We start from the raw sequence: 23,991 nt of genomic DNA, 5'->3' as shown, positions 1-23,991 counted from the left end.
AATCATCTACGGTGAGGACTGTGCGGTTAGAAGTCGCAAGCAGAAACTGTAATAACGTGAGCAAGAGCAAAGACAGAGGGAAAGGGGAAAATGGAAAATGGAAGCAAACAAGAGGATGCGAGGAGGTGGCGAAAAATATGAGGGCAAGAGATAGAGCGATAGGGTATAGGGAGCACCATTGCTGGGTGACTAGGCACCAGATTCGTAGTTGGCACAAACAAATACCGTAAATATAATACATATGTATTTGTAAAACAGCATAAATAATAACTTAACCAAGTATGCACTTGAGATTGGCAAACTAGGAGTTCGCACAAACAACAAAAAAAATAAATGATAGGTCTACAAATGCAAATTTCAGGACCTCCGATGGATGTTCTACGGCTGAAAGGTGAGCGTAACTGCATCCTACCCTTCACGTCTATGGTTATACAGCAGTAGGTGTGGCGTGGACAGCACGTCACACTCACCATCACCCTCCTGGTAGTACCAGTGAAGGTTGACTATAAGAAGGGGCAGCCACAGTGGGCCCTGAATAGGTTCGCTGAACGGCTACACGAGCACAGAATAAAAAGTCGCGCGCCGCAGAAAGACGCTTTCGGTTAGAAGCGGTCACAGGAAGCGACGAGTTTATGACGTAATGCATAGCTCGGGTGGCTCTCGGCGGAAGTCTTTCAACCAACACCGTTGCTGATCACAAGGGCCTTTTATTTTTTATTTATTTAGTGCATTTTTATAAAGTGTCGACATTACCCGAAGGTGTAAGAGCGCTGTACAATAGAGCCAGTTACTTTACAAGAGAAAAGTGGAAAAAAATAAAACATTACAAAGAAAAACAGGAGACTAAAAATGAAGGTTACATAAACACAAAATCCAACAAAGCTGCATCAGACCTTGACAGTACCTGACGGGCAGAGTCACCCGGGTAACGAGCTAGGGATCCTTAGATGGATTGACGGCGAGACGTGCAGCAGGTAAACTGTGTTTCCGAGGTACGTTCCTCTCACATGGGCAGATTGCACTGCAGCAGTGACTTCGAGCCGCCCCCACCCTCTTAACCATCAGCCAAGCCTGGCACAGAGCTTGAGTGAGCCGAGCAGCTGTGCCGGTATACGCGGGAGTGCACGACGACCAGTCTCTTCAGTCCGTAAATGAAGCCTTTGTTTGGGTTTCTCTGCCGGACCTGGTGGTCGCTGTTGTGTTCATGACTGCAGGGAGGGGGCACCAGGGGTCCTGCATGCACTCACTGCTACGGGGACTGATCCATCCTACTTCCCAGTATATAAACGAGGGACGCTAGTTGGGCACAACGCTGAATCCGGTTGCCCACATCACATTTCAGGTTGATTGTCTTTGTGTTAGGCAGTCCATTGTGACTTCCAACAAGCACTTTCTTGCAAGACAAAGTGGTGAGTGCTGAAAGGGGCACCGCAGCCACTCTCCAATTGCATCACTCGACCGCCACCCAGTAATGCCCTTTGTCAAGAATTGTTGGTGGGGGTGCACTTTGGCATCTTGCGACGCACCCGGAGGCCGTAGCGCAGTACTCACTAGTTGGTATGAAAGCATCCTAGCCTTACTGGCAGTATATAAACCCAAAGGATTTATGATGAAAATGGCTACACGATTCAAGAAGAACAAAGGGTGCATTTATATGGTGTATCCTGGCTTTACAGGAAAGCAGCACTATGCCCATTCGATGCACGTTAAATGAAATGTATCCGCAGTATGCAGATGTTTATGTATAATTACCGATAACGGTAAAATAGAGAGCGCACAATACAAACTGAATTTTGGCTTGCACTAACAGGTTTAAAACAAGACACACGGCCGCGAGACGCGCTCTGTGGTGGGGGAGGGTAGAGGGGCATGCGCTGGTCTGGAGAGCAAGCGAGAGGAAAGCCAGATGGCGGCTGTGTGCGCTGTGCGTGTACCCGCGCGCGTAACAGCAAGCCTTAGGCCACAAGCAAAAGCTTGTGGTCGCATTTCTAAAGCCCCCACTCACTAAATGTCTCGCCAGACCAGCGCATGCGCTGGCTCAGGCGAGACCTAAAAAAGTACTTCCTCAAAAGTGGTCAGTGGAAGAAAACAAGTCAGCCAATCAAAAGGATTGTAAAAAAGCGATGCTCCAGGGGAAGGATAACACAAGAAGTGGTAGGCAAGCTAACAAATAAGCAAGCAAACAAATGAGACTGCCAATAATGTTAAGCAATGGGGAGCTCTAAGCCTACTGTAAGTTCACAATATGTCATTCATAACCAGACAGCTTGTGCAGTCTGGTAGGCGAGACCTAAAAACATAAATATGTTAAAATGTATTATTTGCAAAGCTAAAAGATGCTTAGAAAATACCATAGGGCTGCAATTGCATCTCACACCGCTATGGGGACATTAGTCCCAAAGCATTATCACTCTAAAAAATACACGTAGACCGTGTGTCATGTGCCCTAGTGCAAGGAAGAAAAGGGATGTTTATAAAATACAGCAATAATCAGGCTTCAGTGGGCCCCTTTGACACCTGAGACCCTGTATCTGGTGCACCACTGGAAGCTATACCACTACACACAGATCATTTGGTTACTCAGTGGAAAGGGCACTTGAAATGTACAAAGCGTCTCTTAAGTTTGTTTTAAATGTTGTAACTTTCAACTACTTATAAACTGAGTTATCCCTGTTTGTTAGGAAACAATGCATGACTATAGACAAAAATATTTAAAATTTCTATTTTTTCATTTCTGTGCATTACTACCGGATTTATTTTTCATGTACGCATAGCACAGATTTGCCACTCTACAGTTATTGTTAGGATTTCATGAGATAGGAATTCTTCTGATTTTTGATGGGTAATAACTTTGCCACCATTTGACGAATCTCCACGACCTATTCATTTTTCTACACTGGCTGATGGTGCAAAATGTCATGGTGATTAGTTAAAGGGGTGCAAAGAAAAAACGGGGGGCCCAAAACACCTTTTTCTACCTATGCATTTTCCATAGACTTTTTAGAAAGATGTAGCGACATTATGGATGAACGGATTTTTATGAAATTTGGCAGGAACATAGATTATGGTGTGGAAAGGGTCCTTTTTCTTATTTGATCAAAATTGGTTCAGTAGTTTTTCCGCAATAAGGGACAAAATCTTAGTAATATACTGGGCTGCGGTATACCGTGGTACTTTTGAGGTATAACGCGGTACAAAGCGATGACAAAACACAATATTATTGATTAATGAAAACCATTACAAAATAAAAAGGCAGCCATTGATGAAATGAGGCACTTTACCAAAGGCTGAATAGTTAGTATAAGGTATTTTTATTGTTGTAAATATTTAGTTTACGGAGTACCGCGGTACCACAGTACGTACTGAAATATATATTTTTTAAAGAATTTATCACAAAAGACACTTGAGGATGTGCCACTCCACTCTACGACACCCCACTCCACAACCTGCCAGTTCACTCTACAACACGCCTCTCCACTCTGTGCCACTAAACTCTGACACCCCGCTGCACTTTATGACATGCCACTCCACAATATGACACGCCACTCCACTCTACTATGCGACAAGCCACTCCACTCTGCAGTACCTATTGAAATAAAAACAATTATTTAGGCCAAAAGACACTCTACGGCATGCCACTCCAGTCTACGACACACCACTCCACTCAACTCTACGACACTCTACTCCACACCATGCCACTGCTCTGTATGACACACCACTCCACTCCACTCTATGAGATGTCACTCCACTCTGCGACAGGCCACTCCACTCTACAGCACTCCACTCCAGTGGTGGTGCGTCCATTAAGGTCGCTGGGGCGTTGCCCCACAAGCCGCCCGCACCGGCAGCTCCCTCGGCGTCGAGGGAGAATTTTGTGACAATCATGTCAGTCACAGTCAGCAGACAGCATGAACTCGGACTGCCCACCCCCTTCAGATTCTGAAGGGGGAGGGCGGTCCGACGTCATGCTGCAGTGCTGAGTGACTGACATGCAGCAGACCAGGGGTGGCGCAGAGTGCACAGCAGGCAGCAGTGCGCATGCTGGGTGAAGGAGGCGAATTTTCGCTCCGTGCCCAGTCATGCGCACTACTGTCTGCTGTGGCTGGCGCATGCCCATTAGGAGAGCGAGGGTTGAGCAAAGGCTCAAACCTCGGTCTCCTAATGGGCAGGCGGGCGGTGAGTCACCCTGCTCTAAGCCAATGCTGGCGCTGCTGGAGCAGCGTCAGTATTGGCTTAGAGGGGTTGCCAACCAGTGCTGTGCCTGTTCCTTAGAAAAGAGGTGCCAACGGGACCGTCACCCGGCCGAGAAGCAGAGAGGCGCCGCGCGGACCTGGTCTGGTAAGCTTAGCTTTCGTTTTAAATTGTAATCCCCCCACCCCCGGCGACCTCCTCCCCTCTCCCGCCATGTCTAATCATGAATTTATTTCAGGCTTTCATTTCAGACATTGTAGGTATTTTATGGAGTTTAGTGTGGTTAACGCGCATGATTTTTGTACTGGCGCCTTTTACCTAACGTGGATCTTGGCAACCCGAGGCTGAATTTTATGTGAGTAACTGACGAACCTTGCATGTTGTGACAAGAATTTTAACGTCAAAGAGAATCTCCACTTTAATTTATATTATGAGGGATTAACTCCACATTTCTGGGTCATGTCACATCAAGATTGGAAGCTGTGTTGTTATCATCCTCCTCCCCAGCGGCACGTAACAAGCAGCTAATTGTCTTACCTCATACGGCTTCTACCTTATGACATTAGGTGCGTATTATCGTGAAAATCATTTTACAGCGCAGCGGTGTATGTTCAAGCATTCTTAGTGGAAAGTTCTCTTGTCAAATTGTCGTAAGCAATAAAGCAACATGTATTGATAGTCCTGCTCCGTCATCGTCTAAATCTTTATAAGGAACAAATATATACTTTTGAGTGCGGCGAGGTTGAACTGCAAGCACACCTTATTTATGGTAACTGTTGTACATTACCAAGCAGATTTCTTTCTCAAATAATTCGGAACTGTGACTTTAAAAGGTACTATATGTACTGGGTCATACCAGGCTCAACTGCTACATTCTGGAAATATTTTGAGGTTCCAAATTTGGAGAAGATATTGACATTGTTTGAATTGTCCTTTGTTTTAATCATATTTCTCAGGCTGTTCTGTATTGTTCATAAATGTATCTTATTTTTTGAAATTATTACTGATAGTTAACATGGAGCTATGGAGTTTAGAACTGTTTTCAGTAGTGTGAGAGAGGACTGAGGTATGCCCGTCAATAAATTATCAAGATTCGAAATCGCAAGTGCTTTTGCACCAGAATTTAAGTGGGTGGGAGAAAAGAATTTTAAAATATTTTTAAGTTCATAGGTGTGATAATTAGCTGCTCTTAGTATGCAAGGATAATGGTAGAGTGGAGTCAAGGATGAAGCTCAGAGATTTTACTGTGGACTGGATGGATGGGGAAAAGAATCTACATTGACTTAATGAGAAGTTAGGGTTGTTTTTTTATTTATTTTTCCTCGATGAGCAGAAACGTTATGAATATACTGTCAGAAGGTTCTTCAACATTCTTTGTCAAGCAGGAGGGATGACAGGCATGGAGCTGAATGAATACGTTTTCGAGTAAAATACACACATATTAATGAAAGTAAACATCTTCCGGTTCAAATAATGTAGGCAGCAGTTGTAGATAAAGGTTGAAAAGTGTGAGTGCAAGGACTGACACTTGTGGTTGGCACACTGCAAGACATCAGTGTTTTGTCCAAGATGTACATGATGGGGAAGTTGAGAACCAGCTCAGTTCTCATCTTTACAAGCCCATGCAATTCGCCGGTAAAGAGACAAGGGACGGATGTCCTGGGATCCATCTTCTTAAAGCTCTGCAAAACCCAGCTATGTGCAACCCTTTCAGCACTTGACTCAGTGTTAATGATGGGGAACTACCACAGGCTTCTCAAGAAGGTTAGTGTGGGCAATACAGCAGGCTCAATATTCAACCGCTACACTACAGCAAATTAACTGATTGTCCAGTCCAGAGCTTAGCTTTGTAAAGAGAAAATTACTTTGACACAGAGTGAAACTTAATAGTACACACTACACAAAAGTATTTGGTACTCGGAGTCTCTGGTAGCCCTTTGGCAAGAATGTCCCTTTGTGCCCCCTTCTACCACCACTAAATCTGAATGTATCCTGGTGTGGGCTAAAGCACAGGTGCAGGGCACATCCCTTTGGTCTGGTAGGCATTAACAATACTCAGTCCCTCAATGTTCAAATCCCCTGTATTCAAGGCTTGTGATTGGCCTTGCATCATCCGGCTACTCTTCTGTCCTGGTTTTCCTGCAATCAGGGATAACTGTGCCAGCCACAGGTGTGTGGCATGGCTACACCCCTCCTTGGCGCATAATGTGGGCTGCAGAAGAGTCTGAAGGCAGCGGTAGTGGCAGCAGCAGCTATAATCAGCTGGCCGCTCTCTTCCATGCAATCGGTTGGCAGTGATGGGTGGCCACACAGCTAGCTTGTGTTAGGGCATTCTCAAGACTTTAGTGAGAAGGTCAAGTGAGTAGCTTTGTTCTCCTTGGTCAAGGTGGTGATGCAGTCCACTTCTGGCGTAGATCCAGCGAAGCAGTTGAAGAGCTTCAATGTGCCTCAGCAGCAGTGGTTGAGCTAGGATCATGGCACACTTCCATCAGTAACTCAGTAGCTGCACAGTCCTTTGGGCACCCTCTGGCAAGTGCTGCAAGTCAGCAGCTTCTTTCTTAAAGCGTTGTACATACAGGTAGATGATTGGCAAGTGCTCCAGGGCTGGCCACTATCCGTGTGGGCACACGAGGCAAGAGTCTTGTGCTTACTCGGTCTCTTCTTTAGCAGTACAGACCTCTTTGGAACACTTTGGAGCATGTATCATCATGGCTGCAACAGCGAAGACTTTAGCAGCACATTTGGCAAGTGCCATGATCTGGTAATAGTCAGGTTCAGGATGTTATTACAGATCCTGTCATAAATAATACTTTCGCAAGTGCTTTATCAACCTTCCTGCTTCCTCAAATTTGCTTGAAAATGCTCCATTCAGCCACTCTTTTTTTCAAAATTTTCTCGGAGGAGTTGTTAGGGCTCGCTCGCCTCAGTGCAGTACCATGATAACTTTACGCCTCACCACTTTCAAATGTCACCAGCCGCCACTGCTCCACTCTATGCCTTCTACTCTAAGACACGCTACAACATACCACTCTATAACACACCACTCCACTGTACGACATGCCATTCCAGTCTATGCCACTCCACTTTATGCCCCATCCACTGAACACCACTTTATGACTAGGAATTGGCAACCCAACAAATTAACAGGGAGAGCCGAGCCAGAGCCAAGCCAAAGGTCTGTCTTGGATCTTAGAGCCTGTGCACTATCCAGGCCTGAAAATGTTTTTATGTAAATCACAGACCAAATATCACGTAAAATATGATCAAGGGCCTGATTAAATTCTCGGCGGACAAGGTTACTCAATTACAATGTGTCAGATATCCTGTCCGTCAAATTAAAGTTCTATTATATCCTATGGAACATGTAATTTGGCAGACGGGATATCCGTCACGTTGGTGATGGAGTATCCCATCCGCCAAGATCATAATCAGGCCCTTAAGTCTCTTCAAATTTCATAAAAGTTAATTTCTTTAGAATGTGGGAGGTTTGACATTAATAGTTCATATTATAGCACTGCACTGAGAAGTGCTTTAGTAAAAGTGATAATTTTTAAACATGAGCCTTTAGAGAACTAAGAGGCAAGACGATTGTCATGCAAGCCCTGTACTGGCCCAGATTATTATAAAGTAACATTCCTTATGTTAAGGCTTTGTTTTCACCTCTTTTTGCATCTTTTGGCAGTTTTTATATAGAAGGATCTCAACCTGAAGGTATTGGAGCACTTAACATAAACACCCGTTACATTACACAAGGTCATCATTCATTGTTTTAGGGATAGGGAAATTAAGTGATTTGCCCAGAATCACATGATGTTGAGCGGATTACCCAGGTATAAAGTTGACAGCTCTGGCGCTAAGGCCAAATCTAGGATACGGGGAGAGAGGCACAGCCTGAAGCCACAAGAAAGCTCGGCTTGTTAATGGGCTTGAGGTTCCAACAGAGCCTCAAACTGAGCCTGAGCCAGGCTTAAGGCTTGAGCCTGGCTCAAACTTTCAGTGGCTCACCCACCTCTCTGTATGACACACCACTCCATTCCACTCTAGGACACGCCAGTCCACTCTGTGGCATGCCAATCCACGTTAGGACACGCCACTCCACTCAGTGACACTCCACGCCACTGCACTGTATGACACGCCACTAAACTCTGACATGCAACTCCACTCTAAGCCTCCCCACTCTAAGACACACTACACCACGCCACTGTATTTATTTATTTGTTTTTATAGAGCGCAAACTTTACCCGAAGGTGTCGGAGTGCTTTACAATAGAACCAGTTACATTACATAAAGACTTCAGAGTACATGAATTACATTAAAGATAAAAACAGATACACTCTAAACTCAAAAAGAATGGTAGTAAGTGCATATGTCTGCTACAGATAATTGTGGTTAGAGATACATATATACAAGTTGCAAATTCACTCAAGATAACATTTTAGGAAAAGTTGAAGCGATTAGGGTTGGACAAATATATATTAGATATATATGGAGCATGTTCTTTCACCATTACTGGGGTTCTTGAGATGCTTGTTCAGCTAGGCCATAAGGGTGCTGTTGCACTCACGGGCGGTGATCTTGGAACTGGAGGGATCCCTGAGCTGGTGATGGTTGTAGGGGTAGAAGGCCAGGTGGTGGTGGGCGGAGGCAGCGTTTATGAAACGCTACTCCACTTTACTGTATGACACACCATTCCACTCTACGCCACTCCACTCTACAACACTCTACTCCACTCTGTGCTCCTCCACTCTTCTCCAATCTACAACATTCTACGCCACTCCACTCTACGACAGCCAATCCACTCTATGATACACCACTCCACTCACCGCCACTTTACACCTCTCTACTATACACTACTCCACTCTACACCCCTGCACTCTAAGACACTCTACGACACGCCACTCTGTGACACTCCACTCTATCTACGACACACCACTCCCCTCTACAACACTCTACTCCAATCTATGCCCCACCACTCTACAGCCCTCTACTCCACTCTATGACACACCACTTTACTTCACTCTATGACATACTACTCCACTCTACGCTCTCTATAGTTATAGTTAGGATTCCGAGAGATAGGAAATCCTCAGATTTTTAATTGGTAATAACTTTGGCACTATTTGACGAATCTTCATGAAACATCGATGACCTATTCCTTTTTCTACATTGGCTGAAGATGCAAAGTTTTGCGGTGATTAGTTAAGGGGGTGCAAAGAATTTAGGGGGGGTCACAAAACGCATTTTTGCACAAAGGCATTTTTCATAGACTTTTTAGACAGATGTAGGGACAAAATGGCTGAATGGATTTTTATGAAATTTGGCAGGAATTTAGATAATCTTAGGAAAGGGTCGTTTTTTCTTATTTGATCAAAATTGGTTCAGTAGTTTCTCAGTAATAAGGTACAAAACTTAGCAATATATTGGAATGCGGTGTACCTTGGTATTTTCAGGATATACCACGGTACGTAGCAATGACAAAACACAATATTATTGATTAATGAAAGCTCTTACAAAAGAAAGAGGCAGCCATATTGTTTAGGTCACACCTTGGCTGTGTTGTGGGTTTCTGTGTGGAAGGGCCACCGAGCAATATGCAAAGAAACCCAAGATGGCTGCTGCGATTTCCTGGCATGAGGAGAAGGGTGCAGACATAGTCACCTGGTCGTTCTCATGTGCGAGAGAGAGTCCTGCACCTATGAAGGGGGAACAATCCGCAAGGAAAAAAGAGAAGCAGACTGTTGCCCTTGAGAGGACGTCGTGTTGAGAAACTGAGGAGAGCGAGGGAGCCCTGCCGACTGCATGTCTGTTCCCACCCGGCGGCCCCAAGGCAGAGGATGCGGATGTCGACAACGCTTTGGCTCAGGAGATGAGCCATAGCCCAAGGCAATTGGACTGTTAATTGTTTGTTAAGTGGGGCTAAGAGCACTAAGAAAACATGTCAGATTTACGTAATACACAGGGGCAAGGTGAGGGCCCAGAGATAGGGACTATGTTCACTGGGAACATTGGAAATGGATGTTTATGTCACACATGTTAAAAGGCACAACTTCACTGGTGAATGGTGACAGGGTAAAGCCTGGAATTCCAGATAGGTAAAAGATCTCTTTCTGTTTCCCGAAAGTCCGCTTTCACTGAAGGTGGAGTAGAAGAGGAGAGACCTATGGCCTCAGAAAGATAAAAAAAACCCTAAGGAAAAGAGAGTGATGTAACTCCAGGCTGCCGTATCCACAGATCTTTTGTATTGCCAGCCTTTTTTCCCAAACAAACCCAATACCAATCCTACCATGGTGTTGTCAATAAATATCTCAAACTTCCATACTGTCTGTGTTGTGTCCTGTTCGGTTAGCCTGTTACAGTGAGATATAGCTTCTTACTATTTTTTAAGCCATATGAAGAAATAAGCCACTTTACCAAAGGCTGAATAGTTAGGGAAAAGTATTGTTTTTTTTTTTTTTTTGAAACCGTTTATTACATGTTAAAAAGGGTTACAAGTATGGGCCTACAACCATCCGGCCGGCCGCTAGAGTGGCAGAAGAATATGACATACCTACAGCAAGAGTCTCTTGGCGGCGCAGATCGGTAAAGCAGGAGATATCAATAGCGCAGGCCACATAACTCCAAGCCCACAATACGGTTTCCTTTTTTCAAAACAGAACAACACAAAAAACCACACCCGCAAGGCAACCCGCCATCCAAAGTGACGGCACGTGCTCCTTAAGTGGGGGATCCCAACCAGCAGCCAAACTCTGAAGAGGGGAATGGGAATAAATCAGGGACAGGGGAACCACATGCCCGCGGCTGGGGGAGGGGGTCGGCTAGGGGGACGGAGCTGGTGAGGCGGCCGGCAGCAGTGGCGGCTCACAAATACCCCCGCGATAGGCGTTCCAGGGGCCCCAGATTTTCACCCACGCCCCAGGCTTACCCCTCGCCACATACACTACCTTTTCACGAAACATACACCAATCCATATGTTCTTTCCAGGCCAACACTGCTGGGGGCCACCGGGATCCCCACAATTGAGCAATATCGCGCTTAGCTATCATGTATCCCAGAGTCACCCACCGCGTCTGCGGGACCGAATAGTCATTTGGTTCCCACACATTCAGCAAGCATCTCCTCGCTTCAGGCAACAGCGCAACACGCGTCACCACACGCAGGACCTCATGCACACCACGCCAGAATCGCTCCACCTGTGGGCATTCCCACAGAATATGCATGAAAGTTGCCAAGGCACCACAGCCACGCTTACACAATCCGTCACCAACAAAGCCCATACGTAGAAGCCTTGGCCCCGTCACGTAAACCCGGTGGAGGATCTTAAGCTGGACGAAGCGAAGGCGAGCCGGGATGGCCACCTCCTTCGGAGAGGCCACCGCGGAAATCCAGTCCTCGTCGTCCAGTTCCAGCCCGTCGGCAACCCAGGCCTCGCGGAGACTAGTCAGCAGGCACGATCTGTCGTTGATCAGTTTTTTATATATAAGGGAGATCGTGCTGTCTGGGACATGGCCATCCAGCACTCTGTCCTCCAGGGGGGAGGACTCCGGAATGGACGCGACATCCGGGAAGACGGAGCCCAGCGCGTGGCGAACTTGTAAGTACCGAAAGTACTCACTGCCTTGCAGCTGAAACTCCGTCTGCAGCGTCTCGAAAGTTTTGAATCCCCCCCTCGTCCAGAGATCTCCCACTGTGCTGATTCCGATCGTGTCCCACTTCTCGAAGCCCTTCGATGTCCACAGGGAGCCCAACCTCTCAGACGCATATAGCGGTGACGCCCAGGTCAAACGGTCCTTCCACCCCATAGCTGCATTCGCCGCGTGCCATACACGCACCATGACACGCGTCGGTCCCGTCAGACGGGAGTCGGGCGCGCCAGAGTAGAGTGCTCGATTGTAATCGCCACCGGGCAGGAGCATCTTGTCCATTTCAAATGCCGGATTCAGGGCGGGCCCGTACAGGCCGTGATTAATCGCAGCTAGCTGGGAGGCCCAGTAATACCGTTTAATGTCCGGGAGGGCAACCCCCCCATCGTACCACGGAAGCGTCAATTTAGCCAGGGCAATACGCGGCCTCCCGTCCCAGAACAGGCGCCGTTGCAGGCTCTCCACCTCACGGAAGTAGCGCGCCGGAACCAAGTCCATAGTGTTCTGAAGCGCATACAGAAAGCGCGGCAAGGACATCATCTTAAACAAGGCCGCTCGGCCAAGCGGCGAAAGCGGGAGACGCCGCCAGCGCGCAACGTCCTCCCGCAAGCGCTGGAGGGGGGGCAGTAAGTTCCGCTCGTAGCGGGCCTCCGGGTCAAGAGTAATATATATACCCAGGTACCGGAACCCCTGGGAGGCAATCTGGATCGGGCAGTCCCGTGGTAGGGCCGGAGCCTCCCCGGAGAGCACATACACGCAGGATTTCGCCCAGTTGATGACAAGGCCTGAGTTACGACCGAAGGAGCGCAAAACATCAACCAGGACAATCAGCGAGTTACGCGGGGAGGCGAGATACAAAAGGATATCATCGGCGTAGAGGGACACACGGTCCTCATGCTCGGGGGTCCAGCGGAGACCACGGATGGAGGGGTGCCACCGCAGCCACTCCGCCAAGGGCTCCAAGGCCAATACAAACAGGAGCGGTGACAAGGGGCAACCCTGACGCGTGCCCCGCCCCAGCGCGAAGGGGGCCGAGACTCGCCCATTCACCACCACCTGCGCCAATGGGCCCGAATACAACAATTTGACCCAGCTAATGAATCCCGGTCCAAATCCAAATTTCGCCAGCATCGCCCAGATGTATGGCCATTCAAGCGTGTCAAACGCCATGGTGGCATCTAAGGACGCCAAGATGGCCGGCTCCCGCACAAACGGGACACGCGCGAGCACCCCATGCAAGCGTCGCAGATTAAGAGCCGTGTTGCGATGGGGTATAAAGCCAGATTGGTCTTGGTGGACCAAATCGCCCACCACGCCAACCAGCCGGTTGGCCAGTACCTTGGCGAGGATTTTGGGCTCCGCGTTCAAGAGCGAGATAGGCCTATAGGATGTAACCCGCTCACGGGGTCTCCCCTCCTTGTGGATCACCACGATTGTGGCCAGACGCTGGTCCGGCGGGAGGGAACCCTGCGAGTGGGCCGCCAGGAACATGGCGCGCAGGTGGGGCGCTAGTACATCCGGTCGCAGCTTGTAGAGCTCGATGGGGATACCATTGGGGCCCATGGCCTTGCCGGATGCGACCGAGCGAATAGCCAGGGCAATTTCGTCTGAGGTGGGAGGAGCGTCCAGCGAGTCCCTGTCCTCCACCGTAAGGGAGGGCAGCGCGATGTCCCGAAGGAGGGCATGGGAATCTTCCTCCGAGCAGGGAGAAACCGGGGAGTACACCTCGCGGAAGTAATCCGCGAAGCAGGAGACAATGGCTTCCGGCTCGGTGACAGGCACACCATCCATCCCCTCAATCAAAGGAACCACACGACTCGCTCTCTCCCTCTTGTCCAACCACGCAATCAATTTACCAGCCTTATCACCCACATCATACAGTCGCCCCTGTTGCTCTCTACTGAGGCCCCTGGCCGCCTCCGTGACGAGGGCCCTATAGGCCGCCTGCTTGAGGTGCAGAACATGCAACTTGGCGTCTGTTACCCCGCTCCCCAGGTCACCCTCTAGTACCGCAATTTCGGCCTCCACCCGGGTTACCTCCTCCCGCTCGCGCCTCCGGGCATGTGAGATAAAGGAGAGGGCCTCCCCTCTGAGAACTACCTTAAAAGCCTCCCACAGGGAGATGGCCGAAGGGACAGACCCCACATTCTCATCAAAGTATCGCTGTAAGGATTTGATCAAGTCGGCACGAATAGTGGGGTCACGCAAGTACCAAGCATTGATTGGAGCCACCCTGCCCTCCCCCCTAGGGAAGACATCGAAATGTAACAGTACTGCGGAGTGATCTGAAATGCCCCGCGCCAGATGGCACACCTCTCCCACCCTCCCAGCATAGGCCGCCGGGACAAGGATGTAATCAAGCCGCGAGAGGCTACCATGGGCACCCGAGTGGAAGGTGTATTGCCGCTGTGCGGGATGCTTTAGTCGCCAGCAATCCACCAGGCCCAGAGTATCTAAAAGGCCGGACAGCCAGGTCTGTGCCCGGGGGAGGTCCCTAGGGGGATGGCGATCCATGGACCCAGAAACCACCGCATTAAAGTCCCCCCCAACCACCAGCAGGCCACCCGGGAGGTCCAGGAGGAGGCGCCCCAAATCCGCAAATGTAGTAGATTGTAACCCAGGCGGAACGTACACTGAGATAAAAACAAACACTCTACCCTCCATTCTACCCACCAGAACAGTGTAGCGTCCCCTCTCATCATGGCGCACCTCATCAATCTCCAACGGGAGCGAGTTCTTAATCATGATACCCACCCCCCGCGAGCCCGAGGTGAAGCCCGAGTGGGCCACCAAACGATAGCCTCGCCGATTCATGGCATGAAAGGAGTTACCTATAAGGTGCGTCTCCTGCAGGAAGATAACATCTGGTGAGATACGCTTCAGGTACTGCAGGACCACACCACGCTTAATCCTGTCCCCCAGGCCGTTAACATTCCATGACAACACAGTCAAATCCCTACCCCCCATCATACGTAGAAGCAATCAGTCGTCCCCCACAGAGCATCTCGAGAGCAACAATACAGTAAAGGGCTTGCCTTGCGGTGCAAACAAACAACACACCCCCCCCACCCCCCCATCCCAACAGAACTCCCCCCTCCCTGCACCCCTGCATGAGCCCAGACAGCCCCCCCAAAGTGCAGTGTGCCTGTCGCCCCATAGATGAAAAGCTAACTAGTCCCCCAGAGGAGGAGGGAAGCCCCCAACAGACCCATCCGACCTCCATCGGAGGGGAGCATAAACGATCAGAAGATGGTAAAGGAATGTTGTCCAGAGCAAGGCCTATTCTTCACCCCTCAGTTCTGATCCGGCGGGCCCTCCCCGCCAACCGCACCCCCCCCACCCCCCCGGCCCCGATCTCCAGGCAAAGTGTCCAACCAGTCCCCAGCCGCCTCGGGTCGGTCAAAAAAGTGCGTGCGCCCATCCACCTCCACCCTTAGCTTAGCTGGAAAAAGCATTGAGTACTTAAGGTTCAGGTCCCGTAGGCGACGTTTAACTCCAAGAAAACTCAGTCTCAGTTTTTGGACCGCCGGAGTAAAGTCTGGGTAGAAATGCACATCCATGTTATCAAGCTTGACCGGTCCCTGTTGCCTGGAGGTCTGCAGGATAGCGTCTCTGTCTCGGAAATTAAAAATCCGGGCAATGAGAGGCCGCGGCGGGGCACCGGCCTTAGGTCTGCCCCCAGGGACCCGGTGAGCACGTTCCACCGCAAAAAGCTTACTCAGCCCCCGGGGCTGGAGATGGGTAAGGATCAATTCTTCCACAAAAAGATCTGCCGCCTCCGCCTCCGCCTCTCGTCCCTCCGGCACTCCCACAATGCGAACGTTATTCCTCCGGGCCCGACCCTCGGAATACTCTAGTCGCCGGTCCATCAGGGCGCTCGCCTGGCCAAGCCGGCGCACCTCCTTTTGGAGGGCCACCACGTCCGTCGTGAGGCTCGTTGTGGTGTGGGCCAGGGAATCGACCCGGTCGTTGGTTTTGGACAAGTCAGCCCTCACAAGGCTAACATCCACCAGGACCGAGTCTATCTTTTGCGCTAGGGTGTCGAAGCGCTGGTCCACTGAGGCCTTCATCTCTGCGATGGCGCCCATGACGTCCCGGAGGGTCAGATCCACCGGTTGAGCAGATGCCTCCGTCGGGCCCGCCGGGGATGTGCGCGATGTCTCCGGAGATCCCTTCTGGAGGGTGTAGCGGTCCATACTGTTGGATTGAGGCGCCGGGCCGCGGTGGGTCGTCTTCACCTTCGCCCGGTCGCCATCTTGTTTGGTGGACATGCCTGCTCTCCCACCGTCGCGCCAATCTCCTCGAAAGGGCCGATAAACCAGTTCACGGGTTCCGGGGGGGGGGGAGGGCGACCACTGGGCCGCAGGACGACTCACGGCCGGCGGGTCAGCCGGGCACCTGGACAAGGCCACACCACCGCACCCCGCTCCGCAACCTTACCTCGCTTGAGGGCAAGGAGAGCGCAAAAGCGAAAGTGAAAGCACGGGGTACGCGAGTCGCCCAGCCCTGCCCGCCGCTGTTGTTCGCTTTGTCCCCGGATCGCCCCACTACTCCAATCCGGGGGGCCAGCGCGGAGAAGGCCGCAACCTTCAATCGGTGCTCCCACCGGTGTCCGGGGTCCGATTCGAAAAGGAAAAACGGATGGAGCCTCAGCTCGGGTTCACCGATGCAGTCCCCTCAACAAGGACAGGATATAGCCAGGATTAATTCAGGAGGTCTTGGTGGTCCTCGGGAGCCTCGCACCTACGCGGCCATCTTGGTTGCGCGCTAGGCTCCTCCGGGAAAAGTATTGTTATTGTTGTATATATTTTTGAAAAAGTTCACGGAGTACCGGAGAAATAAAAAAAAGAATTTACGACAAAAGACACTCCAGGACACGCCACTTCACTCCACGACACACCACTCTACAACATGCCAGTTCACTCTAAGACACACCCATATATGACATGCAACTCCACTCTATGACACACCACTCCGCAGTACATATTGAAATAAAACAAATTACATATGACAAAAGACACTGCATGACGCGCCACTCCACTCTCCGACATGCCACTCCACTCTTCGACATGTCACTCCAGTCTATGACATGCAACTTCACTCTATGAAACTCCACTCCATGTCTTCTACTTAAAGCCACTTTATGACACACCACTCCACTCTACTCTACGACACGCCATTTCACTCTGACACTCCATTCTACAACACTCTGCTCCGCTCTGTGTGACTCCACTATATGTTACTTAACTCCACTGTATGACACTCTACAATATGCCACTCCAGCCCACTCTACCATACACCTCTCCACTGCACGCCACTCCACGCCACTGCACAAAATGCTACTAAACTCTACAACATGGCACTACACTCTACACACCTTTCCAATCTACGCCCCTCCACTCTCAGATATTCTATGACATGCTGCTGTATGACATGGCACTCCACTTTAATGTACGACATGCAACTCCACTCTACTCTACAACACACTTCCACAGAGGATCCGCAAGCTCAACCACCCATTGTGATTTGCTGGCTGCAACCTAAAAGAAAAGTTGCAACCACCTTCTTAAGACTCGGTCCCCGAGTCCTAAAAAATAAAAGAAAATAGATACAAGGGGCAGGGTAAGGGCACCCCTTACCCCCTGGGCGGCCTTTTGGGGGGTTTCCAGAAGGATCCCCTTGGGTCAAATTGGTAAAAAAAAGTTTTTATTTTGGGGCTCTGTGGATATGCAGATCCACCATGGAGCTCAACATGATACCAGATACGCTCTGGATCAGCGGGTTCCAATAAACGTGAGAACAGCCACTGGGTTTATAAGTCTACTTTGGAGATATGTGTGTATGTGTAATCTATATGCCACCGATCCCAATCCTGATAAATGAGCTCCCTCCCAGTAACCTACTGTCATTATGGAACATTGTGTGAATGTTTATTAAAATCTGCAAGCATCTCACATTTTTTTGTGTTCAATTGTCAACAATATCTGCTTTACAAATCAAATAAAATCACATTTAACTCTGTAAGCATGTACAGTGGTGGGAGAAAAATACAACTTATAGGGGTGGGGCACACAAACATACACACTCATGCATTCAAAAGCAGACATGTGCATACACACCCGTTCACAACACTTACTCACAAATATATATACATTCACAACACTCACTCACAAATATACATACATTCATACATGCACCAAACAGTCAATAAAAACACAACACTCACCTGCTACAGCTCTCGGGGAGGTAAGCCTTGGAAGTGCCAGGAGGGGTGGGACTGATGCCGCTCCTCAGATGCAGTCCCTACCTTGTCACAGAGTAGGACTGGGTCAGATAGACCGCTGACCCCACTCACTCTGTGATGAGGTGTCAGTGACAGACTCTCGGCCCTGGGCACTTCAGGGCTTAAAACTGAAGCGCCTAGGTACGAGGCTATCAATGACACTCCCCCTTGTCATGAGGATGAGGGCCTCAAGGACGTTTGCCGAGCTGAGGAGGTCACATCCACAGGAGCTGTGACATCCTCAGCCCAGCAAAGTTCAGCTCAGGCAGCAAGGAGCCTGTGCATTTAACACATGTCTAGCTCCTGGCTGCCTGACATGAAAATAACGCGTTACAACAAGCAAATGATGGACGGAATGCTGACAATGCAGACATTCTCCCCCAGTCAAGAGATCTGGGTTAAATCCATCGTTCTTTTACCCACTACGCCACCCTAGTTCAGACATGGCCATATGCAAATCAGTCTTGACCCTGTGCCTCATGGGAACAGTCCAGCCCGAACTGCCAAGCCATGTCTTCCCTGGACCGGAATCAAGCATCTTAGGCCCAGATCTCTGTACTGGGGTGAATGTATGACATTGTTCTGCATTCTGTCCATCAATTGTTGTTTTGACATGAAAATAAAGCATGTCTGTCAGGCTGACTTTGCTCAGTCTGACAGACAATCTTTATGCCCAAAAGGTGCGGGCGTGGCCCCTCTGTCCTTAAAGATGGGCCACTGCTGAGCATTTAGCTGAACCAAATATTTTATATGCAGTTACCCGTAGATGAAAGGCTTACACAATTATTACACTTGACTTTTTTTTAAAAGATCCTTTACTCTGCCCTCACCAACCCCACTGACCCTACCCCTACACCCTTCATTGCACTCCACATTTTATACATTTCGACTACAAGGTATGGACTTTTCTGGGTAAGGTCCAAGTCCTAACAAAGAAAAGCAGCATCATCAAACAGACAATGTTGCTGCAACACAGGTACCTGCAGAAATCGGTCTCAGGCAGTGTCAGGGAAGCCATGGGGTTCTTCATCAGGTCGGACATGGCACTGCCTTTGGGGGTGACACAGAAGAAAGGGATTCCTGTGCTGTTGTCAGCAGGGCCGTCGCTCACAGATAAGACTGTCCCAAAGGGCACTCCACGGATCTGTGCAAAAACACATCTGTTGGTTAAAATATGCAAATTAAACCGGCCTTCTAACAAATCCAGAAACGTCTCAAAGGCCAACCTGTCAACTTCCCCCACACACAGCCACATGGCGAATGCCTGTCTCCCTCCCACAAAATTCACAACAGGCCATTCCTACACACCCTAGTGCCACGATACCTTGGACTGCATACCTGCCAACTCACATGGTGCCACCATGTGACACATGATATCGGCTCCCATTACACATTCTCCTGGTGAGGTGCTGATATCACACAGTGGCATGGAAAATGAGCTGAAAACCAAGTGGTTTTGCAGCTCGTTTTCCGGGGCTTTGAACTGCCGACGTCCATTAACGGGTGTGCAAACAGCCTAGGACATCCGCAACAGACTCAGCATGCTCTTGACGTAAGCAGCGCATGCGCTGCTCTCGTCTTACGAGGCTTCTTGGAATCGATACGATTCGAGAAGTCGTCTCGCGGCTCTGCCTCCAATTTTCATAGGTGTGCGTCGTTTTGCGTCATGGCTGATGCAAAACACAGTGTAATGATTGCACCGGAGGTAATCATTACACTGAGGGTTGCCACCCTGTCCCCTTTTGGCTCCGCCCACCGGGATTTGATCGTTTACTTGCGGAGGGACACGGCCTCCTTCAATTACTCTGTAAGCACTATTTACATGTTAGCATGTCGGAAAAATACAAGCAAGTCAAACTTCTTTCCGTGTCAGCTTTTGGCTTGTGGAAAAGCGAGCATGCCTAGTTTTTTTCATTGGTGTACGAATTTTACATTCCGAGACATCCAAGATGTCGATTTAACAAGCCTGAATTAAAAAAAACATGAAATCAACAGAATCATGTGTTTAACAAAATGGCGCGATTTACTTGATTGCACTGCAATTATTTTCACGCACGCGCATGGCGCGGTCCACTTTCGGCCGCGCTTTTCTCTCTCCTCCCTCATTCTACTACCCCTTGTTTGTATTATGGTCTTGCTGCTGCGCGTGACTGGATGCTGGTTTGTGTGTCACTGCCTTTGTATTTCACCACCTTTGTAAGTACGCCCGTCACCGTCATGCTGCATATGTTTGTATGTGTGTCTGCCACTGTTCTGCTGCATGAGTGTGTGTCATTGCCGTGCTGTCTGTATGTGCGCGAGCCTGCTCTGTCACTGTTTTACTGCCTGTGCGCGTTACTGCCTTCCGCCTAGCTATGAGCACTGAAGAATAATGTAAGAGTAACGAAAACACGACATTTGTGTTACACATGACCTTTTATCCCCTAATTCCTGTACCCCAGCGGTGTCGGCAGTAGAGATTTCAACCCTGATCTATCTGGTCCTTTCTCATTGGGTCCTTTAAGTATCTGCCCTCCCAGCTGGTGTCAGAGGTCAAACAGGGTAACATGGAAGGCACCTTTGCTTCCGTATGTGGTTTGCGCTTGCACACACGTGCATTGGGATGTAAAGTGGTCATGAGACGTATGCATTTCGTAATGAGAGTGGGTTTTATACTGCTAGTATTCCGTGCGTTTCCGTGCTCTCCTATGACTTTAGTTCCTGGTGCAGTGTCTTTTCAAATCGTTTCTCTTTTGAGTCCACTGTAGCGGGCATTGCCTCGGGCTCACACCCACGTGTTTATACATCGGTGATCAGCGAGGCACCTGGGAGGATCTCATCAGTGGGGTGCTCCTGCCAAAGGCCTCCGGGCTCTTCCAAGTGCGGACATATTTACAGTGCCCGTGATTTCAACACTCTTGGCGCCGTGCTGCGGCGCCGCCCTTCAAAGGGATGCTGAAAGTGGTGGTATGCGTGGGCATGCTTGCCAGCATTCCAGGTCCAGAAATAGGGTTTCTGACGTTTCAAAAATGCTACCTGGGACAATGACGATTGGATTTGACCTTTGCCATTGGTGCTTTACAAACATGTTTAACCAAGTATATATAACGGACATTTCTCGCAAATGAGTATTCACGGCTCACGTTATGAGGAGATAGATTTAGCCGGAAAATACAGGTAAATGAGATAGCTCAGTGGATAATATGCGTGCTGCAAAAAAAAAGTGCCATCCCAATTAGTTGAGTTGAATTGAAGCAACAACTTGACAAATACTATTATTTGATTAATAATAAGTTAGAACTAAACAAACTGTCCCTATAACATGGAATTACACTCGTTTTTTGGTCGAAGCCTACTAGACAGCGCAGCTGTGTTTGCTAAGAACATTTTCAGGACTTTCATGAAGCTGAACTAGGAATGCATTCTGCCCTTTGCTAACCATGCATTGGCTTTGTGGTTTGTAGCTCATATTTTCTGGCTTTCTATTTGCTGAATTGTTTTGCTATAGACTATCCAGCTTGAGTTTGTCCCTTCTGTTGCCAAACCTTGTTTAATGCATTCTTCCACGAGCTCGCTTTCTGTAAACAGGCCTTTAAATATGTTCTTATCTTGTCATATTTGCTGTGCATTCAAAGACCGAGGGAAAATATCAAGCTCTCACTTCAGAGGGAGCTTGGTGTATATTTTTCTTTCTCTGACTTCAAAATGAGAACATTTATGTGACAATTCAGTTGAGTATCCATGTAAGAGGAGAGGGTGTTGCATTTTTTTTCCTAGCACACTACAAAAAAAACAAGCATTGAAAATGCAATAGGTCTCGCCTTTGATTAAGTTAAAGCTGTTTGCTTTGCTATACAATACCATTAGCAAAGCAAATGGCTTTAACTTAATCAAAGGCGAGACCTATTGCCTTTTCAATGCTTGTTTTGGGGGGGGAGGGGGCTTGGGGCAAGGTGGGGTCCAAAAGTGCCTCGTAGGTACTGGCATGAGGCCCCACCCCCTTTAAGGCTCCGCCCTCTCCTCACAGTTGAGATTGTTCTTCTAATCGGCAGGTATGGGACTGCGATCTACAAATCAATACAAATACTCATAAATAAAGAACTCCTTCCGCGTTTCTTTCTGTAGAGTATAGTGGGTCTCCCTTGCAAGTCTGAATGTTATGCAGATTTGCAGAGCGCACTAGCACCCTGAGGGTGCCCTGGCACTGAGCAGTTGTGAGTTAAGGCACTCCTAGGGCGGGAATACTCGAAAAGCCAGGTCTTCAGCTTCTCGCGCAATTCGAGAAGGCTCTTTATTAGCAGCAGCTCATTCCATGCCTTTGGAGCGACTTAATATAATCCTGCGGCACGTGACATAGAGGCGCTACATAGTTACCTGTGGGCGGCACGTTGTAGCTTTACTACACGATTTATCTGCTGCGCGTCTACCATGGCAACAGGCCCGCTTGTGGCTGTTGCGTACAACTAGGGCCGTCTGTCTCCAGTGCAGGGGAGGACGTTATTTATGTTCGAAAAGCGCGAGACAATGGTGAAAATTGATTGGCTACAATATGAGTGTCGTTTGGGTATTGTGGTGTAGGAAAATGTTCTAAAATACGCTCCGGAGGGCCGTTTCGTCGAGCAGTGGCGTGCTATTCTTAAGGCATCCCCGTTAACATTCCTCTAGTATGAACCATGCTAGCCTGCTAAAAAAAACACAAAATTAAACAGCTAACCAAGACACCCATGTGATTGCTAAAGGCTATGAACTAATAAACCTGCTATGAAAGATTTAAAGTAACGCTGGAAATGGACATTAAAAGCTAGTGGGGTGCCCCAGCATAGCCAGCGAGCTCAGAAACGCACCAAATACACCAAAAACAAGAGGGTTATTAGGTCAAGAACACAAACATAAACTGACTTTATCAATCAGAGTGCATGAACAACTATCTCGTTGTGCCTCTTGTATCAACACCGACAGCCCACATACACAGGCTCGAGGCGCTGCATTAAGCGCTACATGATGGATGTATATTTCTATGTTCTTGACCATCACGTACCTTTTCCTGAGTAGACTCCGTCGCCAGGAAGCCCCAGTTGTTGGACTGCGCTAGGAAGCGTGCGGTCCTGGCCCCCTGCTCCTGGGGGGAGCCAGGGGCCCGAGAGGGGCTCGCCGTCTCACTGGCACCTTCCCTCTTGTAGGAAAACATCCTGGACGGCGAGGACGCCTGCTTGGAGCGCTCAGGGCCAGGCCTGGCCTTGGTCTCCCCATCTTCCTTGTACAGGGAGGCCGGGTAGCTGTGCTTCCAAATGCCGAGCGTGTCCTCCAGCAGCGCGGGCAGGGCCTCCTCGGTGGAGGAGCTGTCCAGCTCCTCTTCAACCTCGTTGGTGACAGACCACGAAACAGAGTTGACAATGACATACCCGGGAGTAGGCGACAGCACCACGCTGGAGGCCAGAATCCACAGAAGCCATGCCCCTGATACAACCCCCTTTCTCTGTTCTACAGGATAGCGGGACTCAGACATTTTGTAACAAGGAGCAGCCCACGCAGGAATTCATAGGTAGGTAGACAAACTGGCAACGTTTCGAAGGGAAGCAGCCCCCTCGTGTGGTCAAATGTATCGAAGACATGCACATTTTTGCACCACATCATCGGTGTTTCTGCAGCACTTGATTTTGAAAACCTGCAATTTGCGGTCTGCAACTGTTTCGAAAATTAAGAAAAATAATTAGATAAACAAAGTATATATGCACAAAAAAGCAAAATGTAAATCTGACATTTTTTAAACGCTCTTTATTGTTAGGAATGTGAAACTGGAAGCCAAACATTCAGTTGGTATTCCTTAGCTTGATTGTGGGAGCAGCGCAGATTAAACAAACACAATCTAGTAGGGCAATTTGAGGGCTCAATTGAGGC

The 23,991-nt window shown here is 48.9% G+C and overlaps 1 protein-coding gene across 1 annotated transcript in view; it reads right to left on the bottom strand.

The window, feature by feature from the left end:
- CREG2 (cellular repressor of E1A stimulated genes 2) overlaps positions 1-23,667 on the bottom strand; it is a 74,878-nt gene extending 51,211 nt beyond the window's left edge. Inside the window, exons 1-2 of the mRNA XM_085622756.1 lie at positions 23,132-23,667; positions 19,095-19,258 (exon numbers count right to left, since the gene is read on the bottom strand). Of these exons, the coding sequence (XP_085478882.1) occupies positions 19,095-19,258; positions 23,132-23,599 (632 nt within the window). The 5' untranslated portion in view covers positions 23,600-23,667. The remainder of the gene's footprint in view (positions 1-19,094; positions 19,259-23,131) is intronic.
- Between the last annotated feature and the right edge of the window lie 324 nt (positions 23,668-23,991).

This window comes from Triturus cristatus, chromosome 8 (assembly GCF_964204655.1).
Source record: "Triturus cristatus chromosome 8, aTriCri1.1, whole genome shotgun sequence".
In the NCBI taxonomy this organism is placed as follows: Eukaryota; Metazoa; Chordata; class Amphibia; order Caudata; family Salamandridae; genus Triturus; species Triturus cristatus.
Note: the sequence above shows the minus strand (reverse complement) of the source record. Positions and strands in the feature narration are given on the sequence as shown.